Source organism: Balaenoptera musculus, chromosome X, assembly GCF_009873245.2.
Source record: "Balaenoptera musculus isolate JJ_BM4_2016_0621 chromosome X, mBalMus1.pri.v3, whole genome shotgun sequence".
NCBI lineage: Eukaryota > Metazoa > Chordata > Mammalia > Artiodactyla > Balaenopteridae > Balaenoptera > Balaenoptera musculus.
This window is the reverse complement of record NC_045806.1, coordinates 58,764,953-58,778,973: the sequence shown is the minus strand read 5'-3', so window position 1 is coordinate 58,778,973 and position 14,021 is coordinate 58,764,953. Positions and strand designations below refer to the sequence as shown.

Below are 14,021 nucleotides of genomic sequence, written 5' to 3'. Positions count from 1 at the left end.
GTCTTAGCACCTTGCATGGACTCTATACAGCTAGTTTATATTATGAACTTTCAAATATATAGGAAAAGCCAAAAGAGTAGTACAGTGATCACCTGTATAGACACTAGCTAGATTCAATAATAGTTAACGTTTTGTCATATTTGCTTTATTTCTCTGTGTAGACATGTACACACACACACACACACACACCTATTTTTTGAACCCTTTGAAAGTCAGTTGAAGACATCATGACCTTGAGTTCCTGGTGCCAAGAAATGTCAAGTGCTGGCTCTCGGGGGCTCCACTCAAGGTGTTAATTTCCACGTTACCTTGGGTAACTGGACACCCAAGAGAGATGCTGTCTTTTCAGGGAGGACTTATCCATCCTAAATCAGGGAAATCCACTCATCTGCCCCAGGTTGTTGGGCCTGGAAAATTCCCCAAACCCAAAGATCAATCCTAAAGGCCAAAGAGAGAATGAAAAATGAAAAGGTTTGATTTGCTCAGGCAGGAGTTTGTGGGCCAATTTTTTTTCTCTACCATTTTGACTTCTGAGGATGTGGTACTGTTTGGACAATAAATAATAATAATAAAGAATGTTCCCAAGAGACAACAAATAGCCTTTATTAATAATAGTAATAATAACAACAACAACAGAAAGAAGAAACTTCTCAAGAGCCAACAGCTTTTCAGTTTATTCCAGGGACTTTCGTAGGGATATGCTCATGTATTTTTCTTAGCTTTTCTAGCAATGGTGAACGTGTATAATTAGTGGTGTGCTGGTACATCTTAAACATCTAGCTCTCTGGAAAAAATGTGTGTGTGTGTGTGTGTGTGTGCGTGCGTATCTACATAGGTTTATTGTACATTTTACTGGTATAAAGGATGTATAGGGCTTCCCTGGTGGCGCAGTGGTTAAGAATCCGTCTGCCAATACAGGGGACACAGGTTCGAGCCCTGGTCCGGGAAGATCCCACATGCCACAGAGCAACTAAGCCCGTGTGCCACAACTACCGAGCCTGCGCTCTAGAGCCCGCGAGCCACAACTACTAAGCCCGCATGCCACAACTACTGAAGCCCGCATGCATAGAGCCCATGCTCCGCAACAAGAGAAGCCACCGCAATGAGAAGCCCACACACCGCAATGAAGAGTAGCCCCTGCTCACCACAACTAGAGAAATGCCGCGCGCAGCAACGAAGACCCAACACAGCCAAAAATAAATTTTAAAAAATAAATAAATAAAAGGATGTATAACACAATTTGCAAATAATAAATTAGGCAAGACTCTTTACTGTGAATTCCATATAGCCAGTTGATTCTCACAGAATGTTTTCATTGATTTTTGCCAAACTCTTGTATCCATATCAACCTATCATCATGGTAGCAATTGACAAAGAAATGTAGTTCTGACAAGTGTTGGTATTTTTGTTTGCATTAACAAATAAGACAAAAGTGAAACAACCAAGACATATGTTAGAACTTCACTCATTTGTCAATGACATGAACAACTTATTTGCTGAATCAGATAATACTTTTCAAATACTGAGAGAATGTTTCCGTATTTTTTTTGTACAATTTACAATGTAATGGCTACAAGACACAACACATTTCTAAGTTTTATCAGCATTTTAACATTTTTCTCCATCAGTTCCTTAACTCTAGACAATCAACAAAACAGTAATCAAGTCCTGATTTGTAGTGTTTACCAATTTCCAAGGCCAATTTCAAGCTACCACCATGAACAGGCAGCTGGGAAGAAGTTAGCAGTAGCACACCATTATATAGCATTCCTACCGTGAGGATACAGCAGGCGCAAATAACCTCAAGATTATAGATAATAGTAAAATGTAGTAAAATAATTAGGAAGTGATGGGTTTTTAGTAGTTATTTATTACCTCTGTATTGAATATAAGTTACTTAATTGTAAGTTTATATATTAACATTTAGAATTTTTTCTAATTGATTATTTTTTTATTGGAGTATAATTGCTTTACAATGTTGTGTTAGTTTCTGCTGTACAATGAAGTGAATCAGCTATATGTATACATATATCCCCTCCCTCTTGGACCTCCCTACACTGCCCCCATCCCACCCATCTAGGTCATCACAGAGCACCGAGCTGAGATCCCTGTGCTACACAGCAGGTTCCCACTAGCTACCTATTTTACACATGGTAGTGTATACTTCTGTCACACCTAATCTCCCGATTCAGCCCACGCTCCCCTTCACCCCCTGTGCCCATATGTCCGTTTTCTATGTCTGTGTCTCTATTCCTGCCCTGCAAATAGGTTCATCTGTACCATTTTTCTAGATTCCACATATATGCGTTAATATGCAATATTCTTCTCTTTCTGACTTCATTCTGTATGACAGACTCTAGGTCCATCCATCCACATCTCTACAGATGACCCAATTTCCTTCCTTTTTATGGCTGAGTAATATTCCATTATATATATGTACCACATCTTCTTTATCCATTCATCAGTTGATGGGCATTTACGTTGCTTCCATGTCCTGGCTATTGTAAATAGTGCTGCAATGAACATTTTGGTACATGACTCTTTTTGAATTATGGTTTTCTCAGGGTATATGTCCAATAGTGGGGTTGCTGGGTCATATGGTAGTTCTATTTTTAGTTTTTTAAGGAACCTCCATACTGTTCTCCATAGTGGCTGTATCAATTTACATTCAGACCAGCAGTGCAAGAGGGTTCCCTTTTCTCCACACCCTCTCCAGCATTTATTGTATGTAGATTTTTTGAATTGTGTCACTTCCTCTTCAAAGCTTCTTGTTCAAACACTGCCTGTAGAATCAGGTCCAAATGCCTAGGCTACCCTTGCAAGCCCTCCCCAGTGTGGTCCTAAGCTATTTTCTCAATAGGGGAAAACACACTAGCTCCCGATTCCCAGGTTTCTATTCCCTGCAACTTCTTTCTTGGAGTCAGACCCACATAGTCACCTGCCACCCAGAGTCTCCTCTTGGACGTCTCCTCAGCATGTCCCAAGTAGAATGCATCCTTTTCCTCTCCCTCCCGCCCCCACAGTGCTGCTATTCCTATAGTCAATGATTTTCTTTTTGGCCCTCAAATTTACCCTGTTCTTGTCTCTCTTCATATTATTTGGACACTTTTTTCTTCCAGGAACATTTTGTTTTTCGCTCCATTCTCCTGCATGCCCCTCCCCTATCTGTTTTTTCTGGCGGACTCTCACCCATCCTTCCAGTCTCAGCTGAGATGTTGCTTCCTCTGGAAAACCTCTGGGAAGAGTAGGGGCCCACAGCCCACCATTTCCCTGTTCTTCTCATCATGGAATTTACCACACTGTATTATAATTGTCTATTCAATTGTCTGTCTTTTCCAGGAGACTGCGAGGTCCTAAAGGCTAATCTTGCTCACCACTGTATCCCCAGTATCTAGCCCAGTAACTGGCACATTGTGAGTGCTGAATGAATGAGAGGTATATCTTGCAGTTCCCCTACAAGCCCTTCCCTCCATCTGTCTTGTATCCTTACTGCACACCTTGTACTTTTACATTTAAAAAAAAAAGCCACAGTTTTTGCTTGTGCTTAAGGGGACAAGGTCAGAAAATGTCACTTTCTCAAATCGGAACTAATACAATCAACAATGAATAGATGAGATCAGCCATCTGCAAAATAATCCACTTTAAGGGTTGGTTTGTAAATGTGGTACCAATGAGACAAGGGTGCTTCTCAGGTCTCTATGGTGACCAGCATGTTGCCACAGGCTGGGAATGTGCCAAATATAAAGAAAGCAATAATGTCAATCAATTGTAACCTGATTGCTGGAGATAATGCTGTATAAGCAGGAGGGCCCTTGTCTACAGGAGGTCTTGAAAAGAGTTGAGCCAAAGAGTGACCCATTTTCTGTGTTTGATCGTCATCAAGTGCTACATGCAGTACTTTGCAGTTTACAAAGCACCTCTGTGTGTTACCTCAGTGAATCTCCATGATGACCCTGCCAAGTGGGCCTTATTCATCATTTTACAGATGACAAAAATAAAGTTCAGGGAGGTGAGTCAACTTGCCCTAAATCACTCCCTACCACTAACATCCACACCTTTACTAAGCCCACAGGGAGTGAGAGGTTTATGAACCCAAAGACAGAAATACCTCTAGGGCAGAGATAGAAAGTTCTTGCCGTGACCAGGTGGTCAACCCACCCACTTGGGTTCAGTCTGATTCTGTGCTCAGTTAACAGCTGTTGGCTTTGAAGAGGTTTGACTCAGGGCCTTGGGAGGTGGGTAGGAGTGGTGTGGGGGAGGATTGCTGCCAGGCCAGTCTTTTGTTCATTCAGCAAACATTTACTGGACAACTACTATGTGCACAACAGTGCTAAGAGATTGGAATATAGTGGTGAATGAGACACAGAACTCCTCCCCAAACTGACGGCCTAATTCCAGGAGCCTGACAAGTAAATGTTTATAAATATGGTGTGATGGACGCTTTGAGAAGGGAAACACAGGGCGCTCTGGGGACCCATAGAAAAGCCATCTACAGTGGTCTGGGGGAGGGTCTAGGAAGGCTTCCCAGGGGAATCGATGCCTGAGCTGACAACGGAAGGGACTTAGCAATAGAAAAAGGGGCTGGAGGAACCAGAGGATGGGAAGAACTTTCCAGGGTTAGATAATCAACAAGGACCTACTGTATACCACAGGGAACTAAACTCGATGTTACGTAATAACGTATAATGGAAAAGATTCTGAAAAAGAATATATATATATATATATTTATATATATAACTGAATCGCTATGCTGTACACCTGAAACTTACACAATATTGTAAATCAACTATACTTCAACACAATTAAAAAAAAAAAACTTTCCAGGGAGAGAGTGAAAAAGCTGGGGGGGCGGGGGGTGGCGAGAGTTTGTGGCAATGAAAAGAAGGGAAAAGATGTTGTGGGGGGGGGGGTTGTGAGATGTGAGCCTGGAGAGAGAATCATAAAATCCAAAGTAATATAATAATAACCTCATAATAATAATGTCTAATACAATATAAGAAGATCCACGATGTTATTAATCGTAATTATTAATCATTAGTTGATTCAATCAATAATAGTTTATATGACTGATACTGCTAAGTTTATAATCATAAGATCTCACTTGCAGTGAATGACTAAAGCACATCTTCTCAGGGCACGGAGCTCAGTGCGTTCCACACACTACCTTCTGTCAGTCTCACAACAAGTCTACCAGGTAGGTGCTGCTATTGTCCTACTTTACAAATGAGAAAACTGCAGGTCAGAGAGTTTAAGAAGTGTACTGAAAGTCACATTCGCTATTAGGTGGCTGGTCTGACATCAGGATCGAGGTTTAATATCGACTCCAGAAGGCATAAATTATGAATTTGGGATTAACATATACACACTACTATATATAAAATAGATAAACAACAAGGATCTACTGTATCGCACAGAGAACTATATCCGATATATTTTTTTAATTTTATTTATTTATTTATTTTTGGCTGCGTTGGGTCTTCATTTCTGTGCGAGGGCTTCCTCTAGTTGTGGCAAGCGGGGGCCACTCTTCATCGCGGCCGATATTTTATAATAACCTATAAGGGAAAAGAATCTGAAAAAGAATATATAATTATATGTGTATATATATATATATATGCATATATATATACATATATATATATATCACTGTACTGTCTACCTGAAACTAACACAACATTGTAAATCAACTGTACTTCAATTAAAAACATGTATATAGACTCCAGAACCTATCCTGGAAAATGGCTTGCTTAATAGCACAGTGCCTCATCACACGTGTATAGGAATTTGGACTTAATCTTTCAATTAATTACTTAATTAATTAATTTATTTATTTATTTATTATTTTTGGCTGCATCGGGTCTTCGTTGCTGTGCGCGGGCTTTCTCTATTTGCAGCGAGCGGGGGCTACTCTTCTTGAGGTGCAGTGGCTTCTCATTGTGGTGGCTTCTTTTGTTGCGGAGCATGGGTTCTAGGCGCGCGGGTTTCAGTAATTGTGACACGTGGGCTTAGTAGTTGTGGCTTACAAGCTCTAGAGCGCAGGCTCAGTAGTTGTGGCACACGGGCTTAGTTGCTCCGCGGCATGTGGGATCTTCCCGGACCAGGGCTCAAATCCGTGTCCCCTGCGTTGGCAGGCGGATTCTTAACCACTGTGCCACCAGGGAAATCCTGGACTTAATCTTAAGAGAAAGTCATAGAAGAGTTTTGGGCAGAGAAGAGACACCCAGACTTTGTTTTCAAAAGCTCACCCTGGCTGCGGGGTGGAAGATGGACTGGAAGGGAGGTAATAGAGGCAGAGAGGGCAGGGGAAGGCTTTGCTTTCTACTCCCTCTCTCAAATGGTGATGGCTTGGACTGGGGAGGTGGTGGTAGGGATGGAGAGAAGGCAGTGGATTCATGAAATATGTAGGAGGTAACATTGACAGGCCCTGGTGCCTGATGGGATGTGGGGAGTGAGGGCAAGGAAAACTTTGAGGATGCCTCCTGGGGCTCTGGCTTAAGCAAATGGATAAATGGAGGAGCCATTCCTCGAGAAGAGGAGCACGAGAGGAGGAAGAGGTTTCAGGGAAGAAGACACCCATGCAGTTCACACTGCAGGGAGAGCACCAAGTGATCCAAGAGGCAGCTGGAGAGATGGTTCTGGAGCCCAGAGAAGAGGTGTGGATCAGGCATCAGGAAAAAGAAGGCATCAGCCATGGAGGGATGAGGTCTCCCAGGTGCACACAGTGAGCAAGGCAAGGGCAGATGTACCCAACCCGTTTGTAGAAGAACCAAGGGTAAAGGGGCTGCAGGGAACAGCGAAGAGTTGGCTTGCTTCTCTGGGAGGAGACAGCGGGCAGACCTGAGGTAGATTAGAGACTTCAACTTCTTGAACTGAAAGGACCTTTGGAAGGTATTTAGTTCAAACCTCTCTCTCAATTATAGATGCCTCCACAAAGAGGGACACTGGGCAGCCCCATTGCCAATTTGAGCACTCATGTATTTTGTAGCAAGGATGAGGGCTGGGGGGCTGGGTCTTCAGCTATGGGGAGGGCTACTGAGAGCCAATCCCACTCCCTCAACCCATCCCAGTCTGCCTTGGGATACAAGGCTCTCACCTGTGTGACAAGGGTTTGATCCAACTGTTTGAAGAGACAGTATAGCATAGTGGTTTAGCATATGGCCTTTTTTAAAAAAATAGCTCAGTCTCTCTCTTTTTTGTTTTTTAAATTAATTAATTAATTTATTTATTTTTGGCTGCGTTGGGTCTTCGTTGCTGCGTGCAGTCTTTTTCTAGTTGTGGCGAGCAGGGGCTACTCTTCATTGCGGTGCGCGGGCTTCTCATTGCGGTGGCTTCTCTTGTTGCAGAACACGGGCTCTAGGTGCGCAGGCTTCAGTAGTTGTGGCACGCGGGCTCAGTAGTTGTGGCTTGCAGGCTCTAGAGCACAGGCTCAGTAGTTGTGGCACACGGGCTTAGTTGCTCCACGGCATGTGGGATCTTCCTGGACAAGAGCTCGAACCCATGTCACCTGCACTGGCAGGCGGATTCTTAACCACTGTGCCACCAGGGAAGTCCCAGTCTCTCTTTTTTAAAATTTATTTTTATTATATTTTAAATCTTTAATTGAAGTATAGTTGATTTACAGTGTTGTGTTAGTTTCTGGTGTACAGCAAAGTGATTCAGTTATACATATATACATATTTTTTCATATTCTTTTCCATTATGGTTTATTACAGGATATTGAATATAATTCCCTGTGCTATACAGTAGGACCTTGTTTTTAAGCATATGGCCTTTACAGCAAGACTGCCTGCGTTCAAAACCTCCACCAACATTCACTAGCTGTGTGACGTTGGGCAAGTCAATTTACCCCCTAACGCGATTCTCAGCCTTCCCATCTGTAAAAAGGGATAATAATTGTACCAACCTCATAGCGTTTGTTGTGAGGATAAAATGAACTAGAACAGGGACTTCCTTGGTGGCACAGTGGTTAAGAATCTGCCTGCCAATGCAGGGGACATTGGTTCGAGCCCTGGTCCAGGAAGATCTCACATGCCATGGAGCAACTAAGCCCATGAGCCACAACTACTGAGCCCGTGCGCCACAACTACTGAGCCTGCGCACCACAGCTACTGAAGCCCATGTGCCTATGGCCCGTGCTCCACAACAAGAGAAGCCACCGCAATGAGAAGCCTGCGCACCACAACAAAGAGTAGCGCCCACTCACCACAACTAGAGAAAGCCCATGCGCAGCAACGAAGACCCAACACAACCAAAAATAAATAAATAAATAAATTTATTTTTAAAAAAATGAACTAGAACATTCCCTGGCAGGTAGTAAACTCTATTGAATGTTAGCTGATCCTGGCCAACAAGAATGTATCTGACCCATTACAGTTTCCAAATCCAAATTCTCCAGGGCCCAATTGCTCAATAAAAATGCTTAGGGCAGGACTTCCCTGGTGGTGCAGTGGTTAAGAATCCGCCTGCCAATGCAAGGGACACGGGTTCGAACCCTGGTCCAGGAAGATCCCACATGCCACGGAGCAACTAAGCCCGTGCGCCACAACTACTGAGCCTGCGCTCTAGAGCCTGCAAGCCACAATTACTGAAGCCCGCGTGCCTAGATCCCATGCTCTGCAACAAGAGAAGCCACCGCAATGAGAAGCCCACGCACCGCAGTGAAGAGGGTAGCCCCCCGCTCTTCGCAACTAGAGAAAGCCGGTGCGCGGCAACGAAGACCCAACGCAGCCAAAAATAAATTAATTTTTTAAAGTGTTTAAAAAAATGCTTAGGGCATTCGTATAGCAGGAACAACAACAAAAGTGTTTAAGGAAAGAATATGATAGCTGATATTTCAAGAGACTCCATCAAAGGAGTCATCACAGGAAAAAACCGAACTTGGTTGGACTTTCCCTTTTTACATTCTGTGGTAAGTTCTACTCTGAATCACCTACTGATAGCAGTAGTATTGAGTGTAGATTTGGTGGGGGGGGGTGGTTTACAGGTAGAATCTACATCTTTTCAGTAGTTAGAGCCTCTGGATCATAGTCTCATATAATCCCATTTGAGCCTCTCCTCAAGCCTGCGAGGGAGGTGTCATTTATATCTTTCTTTGTAGAGGTAGAAAATAAGGCTCAGAGAGGTCGAGAATCTTGGCCCAAGTTCACACAATGAATAGGGATGGGGCTGGATGGAAACCCAGGCAGTCTGTTGCCTGAGCCTCCCATGAAGTGGAGGGTTGGTGTTTGTGGTTCTGGAGGGGCGTTCCTCGGCATGGGCCTATTGGTCCCATGTAAGGGGAATTCATGTTTTCATGCAAGGAGTAAGGGAGTAAGGAGGCCCTGGTGGTAGGCCCCAGGCCAGGGTGATTCAGGCAGAAGGCAAAGATGGCTCTTTTGGAAAGCCCCCTCCTTGGGGGCCATATGTTCACAATCAGTATGTGTACCACTGGGGTGGGAGGGGCGGGCTGTCCTGGTCAGTGGCCAAGCCAGATGTTTGTCATGTGACTCCCCACAGCGCAGAGCTCGCTACCCCTCACCATATGGGAATTTATGTGCCATAGCTCCAACCAGCTTCATCCCTTAATTCAGAAGGTTTCAAAGATCCTCTGGGCTGAGGCTGGCCCAAGGCAGAGCCAGGGAGGAAGAAGGTTGGCCTCCCATCCTCTCACAACTCCCTGTTGGGGCCCGTTTCCTCGCACATGACTTTCTTTCCCTCACAGTCTTTCTATGCCCACATGCTCCCTGTCCTCCTGCAGCTTTCCCCACCGTAGGACGTCCACTAAGGCCTGCCTGGCCATTGGCTCCATGTCACCCTGCCTGTTGTGAAGGATGAATCCCTTTGCCCCTCTTTTCCTCCTAACAAAGCCCCACTCATCCTTACAGTCCCCTCCAATGTTGATTGGCCCTCCTATGAAGCTTCTTCAGCTTCCCCAGAAAGGGAAGGGCAGAGGGGCAAGTGCTCAGGGAGTACATACTCTGTGCCAGCTGTAGCCCTGGGGGTTTTACATACCTCACCTCATTCAATCTTCACAGCAGCCCTGTGAGGTTCTACAGGTAAAGGAACCCGGGTTCGGTGATGGAAAGCAACCTGCGCAAGGTCTCACAGCCAAGAAGGGCAGGGATCTAGCACAATTTAACTCCCAAGTCCCTATGAACTTGAACTCTCTCCGGATTATACCGCACTGCCTGTCCCAGGACATGTTCCTCCTTGATCACCTTCAACTCCTTTCTTTTTATCCTACCACATGTCCAATCCATCAGCAAACCCCATTGGCTCTACCTTCAAAGTATATCCAGAATCTACCACTTCACCATCTCCACAGGCACCACCCTGGTCTAAGCTCCCATCATCTTTCACCTGGATTACTACAGTGGTACCCTAACTGCTCCTTTGCCCAGCCCCCACCATGCTCCTAACTGCTTCACCCTTGCCCCTCACCACCCTCCGCCTCAACACACACACAGTCTATTTATCACACAGAAGCTAGAGGGAGCCCATTAAAACACAAGTCAAATCATGTGTCTTCAACTCAAAATCCTGCCCTGGCTCTTGTTTCACTTACAGTGTCCGTCCTTATGTTGGCCTACATGGCCTGTGTGCTCTGTTTCTGCCTCTCTCCTAACCCTCTCTCCCTTGCTCACTCTGCTCTGGCTATTCTGGACTCACTGCTGCTCCTCTGGATACACCAGACATGCTCTTGTTTCAGGGCCTTTGTACATACTGTTTCTTCTGCCTGGAACATTCTTGGAAATCTGCACAGCTTGCTGCCTCACTTCTTTCAAGTCTTCATTCAAATGATACCTTCTCAGTGAGACTTTCACCATCACCCTGTTTAAAATTTTCCACCCCTGCCCTACCAACGCTTCCTGTTCCTACTTGCCTGTTTTATTTTTCTCCCTTGTTTGCACTTATCACCAACTGTGATGGCTCATTTTATGTGTCAACTTGACTGGGCCATGGGGTGCCCAGATATTTAGCTAAACATTATCTCTGGGTGTGTCTGTGAGGGTGTTTCTGTATGAGATTAACGTTTGAAACCGGTAGACCTGAGAAAAGCAGATTGCCCTCTCCAATGTGAATGGGCCTCACCCAATCCATTGAAAGCCTGAATATGATAAAAGGTTGAGGAAGAAAGAAATCCTTTCTCTCTGTGTGAGGGATATCAGTTCCCTCTTGCCTTTGGACTTGGACTTGGACTGGAACTATCGATACCATTGGCTCTCCTGGGGCTCCAGCTTGCCCACTGCACGTCTTGGACTTCTCAAGCCTCCAAAATTGCGTGAGCCAATTCCTTATAGTAAATCTCTTTATGTATGTATACACATCCTATTGGTTCTGTTTCTCTGGAGAACCCAGACAAATACACCAACCAACAGTATACTTTCATTATTTAAGAAAAAAATTGTTGATCTCCCTCCATGCCAACGTAAACTTCATGAAGGCAGGGATTTTTGTCCGTTTTGTTCACTGCTGTATCCTCAGCACAATGCCTGGTTGTTAATAAATATATGTTGAATGAATAATGGCCCTTATAATTGTACCTTGTTTGTGTGTCTTGTGTATGTGTGTGGGTGTGTGTGTGTGTCTCCCAGGAGTCTGTGACATACTGCACCACAGAATGGCCTTTGCAGCCCTAATGCCAGGCAAAGTGCCCACCACCAAAAGTGCCCAGTACATATTGAATGAAATGCCTTGATATGATCCATCCAGAATGTTGAGCTTCCAGAACCAAACAGGTGCGGACAAAGAATGTTGCCTGCCATTCCAGTAAACATCAAATGTTGCCGCCATCAAGCCATAAGCCACTGCAGCCTCCCCCCACATGCATCCCTTCAAGGTGCACCCTGAGGGGAATTCAGATGGAGAAAACTAGAAAACATTCCTTTGCTTTGGATACTGACTGGCCTTAGATAGTTAAGATGCATATCTAAGGAAGAATTTCAATGACCCCAGACTCTTGCAACTACTCATACGTAGAAAAAGCACTAAAATAATTAACTGAGATAGCTGATCCTCATGACTAGCAGTAACTTTTCCCAAGATGTATGCTTGACATTATGTATTTCCCAGGCCAAAAAAAAAAAAAAAATTCCTGTGTATCCTGGCCCCTCCCCTACCTCTTTAGGAGCAGCTCCTGAGAGCCATGTGAGAGGCTGACTCCCGGGCTACAGTCCTCAGTAAGGTCCCCCTCCCCCCCCCCACCCCCACCCCCACCCCCATCCCCCCAAACTTAACTTGAAACTGTTAGGTTGTGTGTTTTTCTTCAATGGGCGCAGGACAGAGCCCTCCTCAGTACCCTCCTCAGTACCGAGTGCAGGAAGACTCCCTCTCTGTTTCCCCCACCCCGCCCCAAACCCCAACCTCTGCTCAGCCACTTCCGCCCGGCCTCCCTCCCTCCCTCCCTTGCCTCTTCCCTCCCTTCCCCCAGCCAAGCCCTCCGCGCCCGCCCGGGTACAGGCGATTATCTGGGGGTGGTAATTATTGCGAGTAAATTGGAAGTTGTTTTGCCCAGGGCTGTGTCTCACGCAGGTCGATTTGTATGCTTCCTGGGCACTTGTGACAATCCAGAAATGCCATAGCAACGGCCCCGGCGCCACCGGGCTCCGGGCGGCCGGCAGGGCCGGGGGCACAGCCGCACTCCCAGGCCGGCCTCCCGGAGCCTCGTTTTCCCCGTTGCTACCACCGGATGTTATACTAACCCGCACGCGGGCTGTCGTGGGGCAGAAACAAGATAATGGCTGGAACAGTTTGTACAACTGTAAATCGAGGGCCGGTTATGAGAACAATGATTATTCTTCTCTGTGGGATTGTCTCCTTTCCCATTTATTTCTCCCCGCCTTTCTGCGGCTCCCCCTGCCGCCTCGCCCCCGCCCGGAGCCAGCGCCTGCCAGATTCCCCCGCCGCCGCAGGAGCGAGGGCCCTGCTGGCCCGCCTTTGTTCAGTGCAAAAATCACGGCCCCTGAACACCTTTTGGCGATGAGGCCCACAGAGATACTGCCAGCTCATCCCGCGGGGGCCAAGCCACTGATTAAATTGTATTCACTCTGCCTTTCGGTCATTCAGATGGGCTGGGACGAGGCCAGCTGGAATTAGTGACAAATTTGAAGCAGAGAATATTGACAAAGAAAGGACGTTTTATTGCCTGCAATGACACGCGATAATTCAAAGGAGGCTCCCTGAGTGTTTCCAAAGAGAGATTTAGTCAGGGAATAGATAAGACTTTTGCTAATTATTTGGATAGACGCAGACCTTAAAGTCCTTAAAATCAGTTTTGTTCCTTCCAAGGAGATGAAAAACAACCCTTCCTTCTCCAATCGCCTCCTCTGTATCTAAATCTGAGATCCTGACCAAGAGAAGGCTTTGAAAACAAGAAAGCACTGTTGAACTATTCATTCATTCCAAACATTTTTTAAGCACCTACTATGTGCCAGAACTATTGCGGGTATTGGACATCCAGATATGGAGCTAATGTTCTAGAGGAGGAACAGACAGTATGGAAGTAAACAGAAAGGAGATAAGTTTAAATAGTAGTAAGGGCTCTAAAGGATATAAACAGGAAGGTCTCGAGGGAGAGGTGGCTGAGATTTAAATGATAAGGAGCCAGCCATACTAAGATTTTAGGGGAAGGTGTTCCTGGCAGAGGGAATAGCAAATGTAAAGACCCTCTGTGGAAATGGGCTTGGTAGTTCCAAGAAGAGAAAGCCAATGTGGTTGAGGTGAAATGAACAAACAAGATGAGATTCGGACAGGCCAGGTCACTAGGGATTTGCAGGCCACAGTAAGGAGTTTGGATGGTATTTTCAGTGCATTGTGAACTCACTGAAAGGTCTTAAGCAAAGGCGTGATGTGATCTGGTTTATATTTTTAAAAAAGATTATTGGCTGCTGTTTGAAGAACGGATTAGATTTTCCTAATAAGAAAAATGGACTGGGAGACAGGAATAGGAGTACAGGGGCTGGTTAGGAAGCCATTGGTAAATGCCAGGTGGCTTAGGCTTGGGTGCTTGCAGTTGGGTGGGGAGAGGTGGAGAGCTTCAGGAT

At 45.4% G+C, this 14,021-nt stretch overlaps 1 protein-coding gene across 1 annotated transcript in view; it reads right to left on the bottom strand.

The window, feature by feature from the left end:
• Positions 1–3,641: 3,641 nt before the first annotated feature.
• The window catches only part of PIN4 (peptidylprolyl cis/trans isomerase, NIMA-interacting 4), an 85,892-nt gene continuing 75,512 nt past the window's right edge, over positions 3,642–14,021 (bottom strand). The window contains exon 4 of the mRNA XM_036840998.1: positions 3,642–3,732. Coding sequence (XP_036696893.1) covers positions 3,642–3,732 — 91 coding nt within the window. The remainder of the gene's footprint in view (positions 3,733–14,021) is intronic.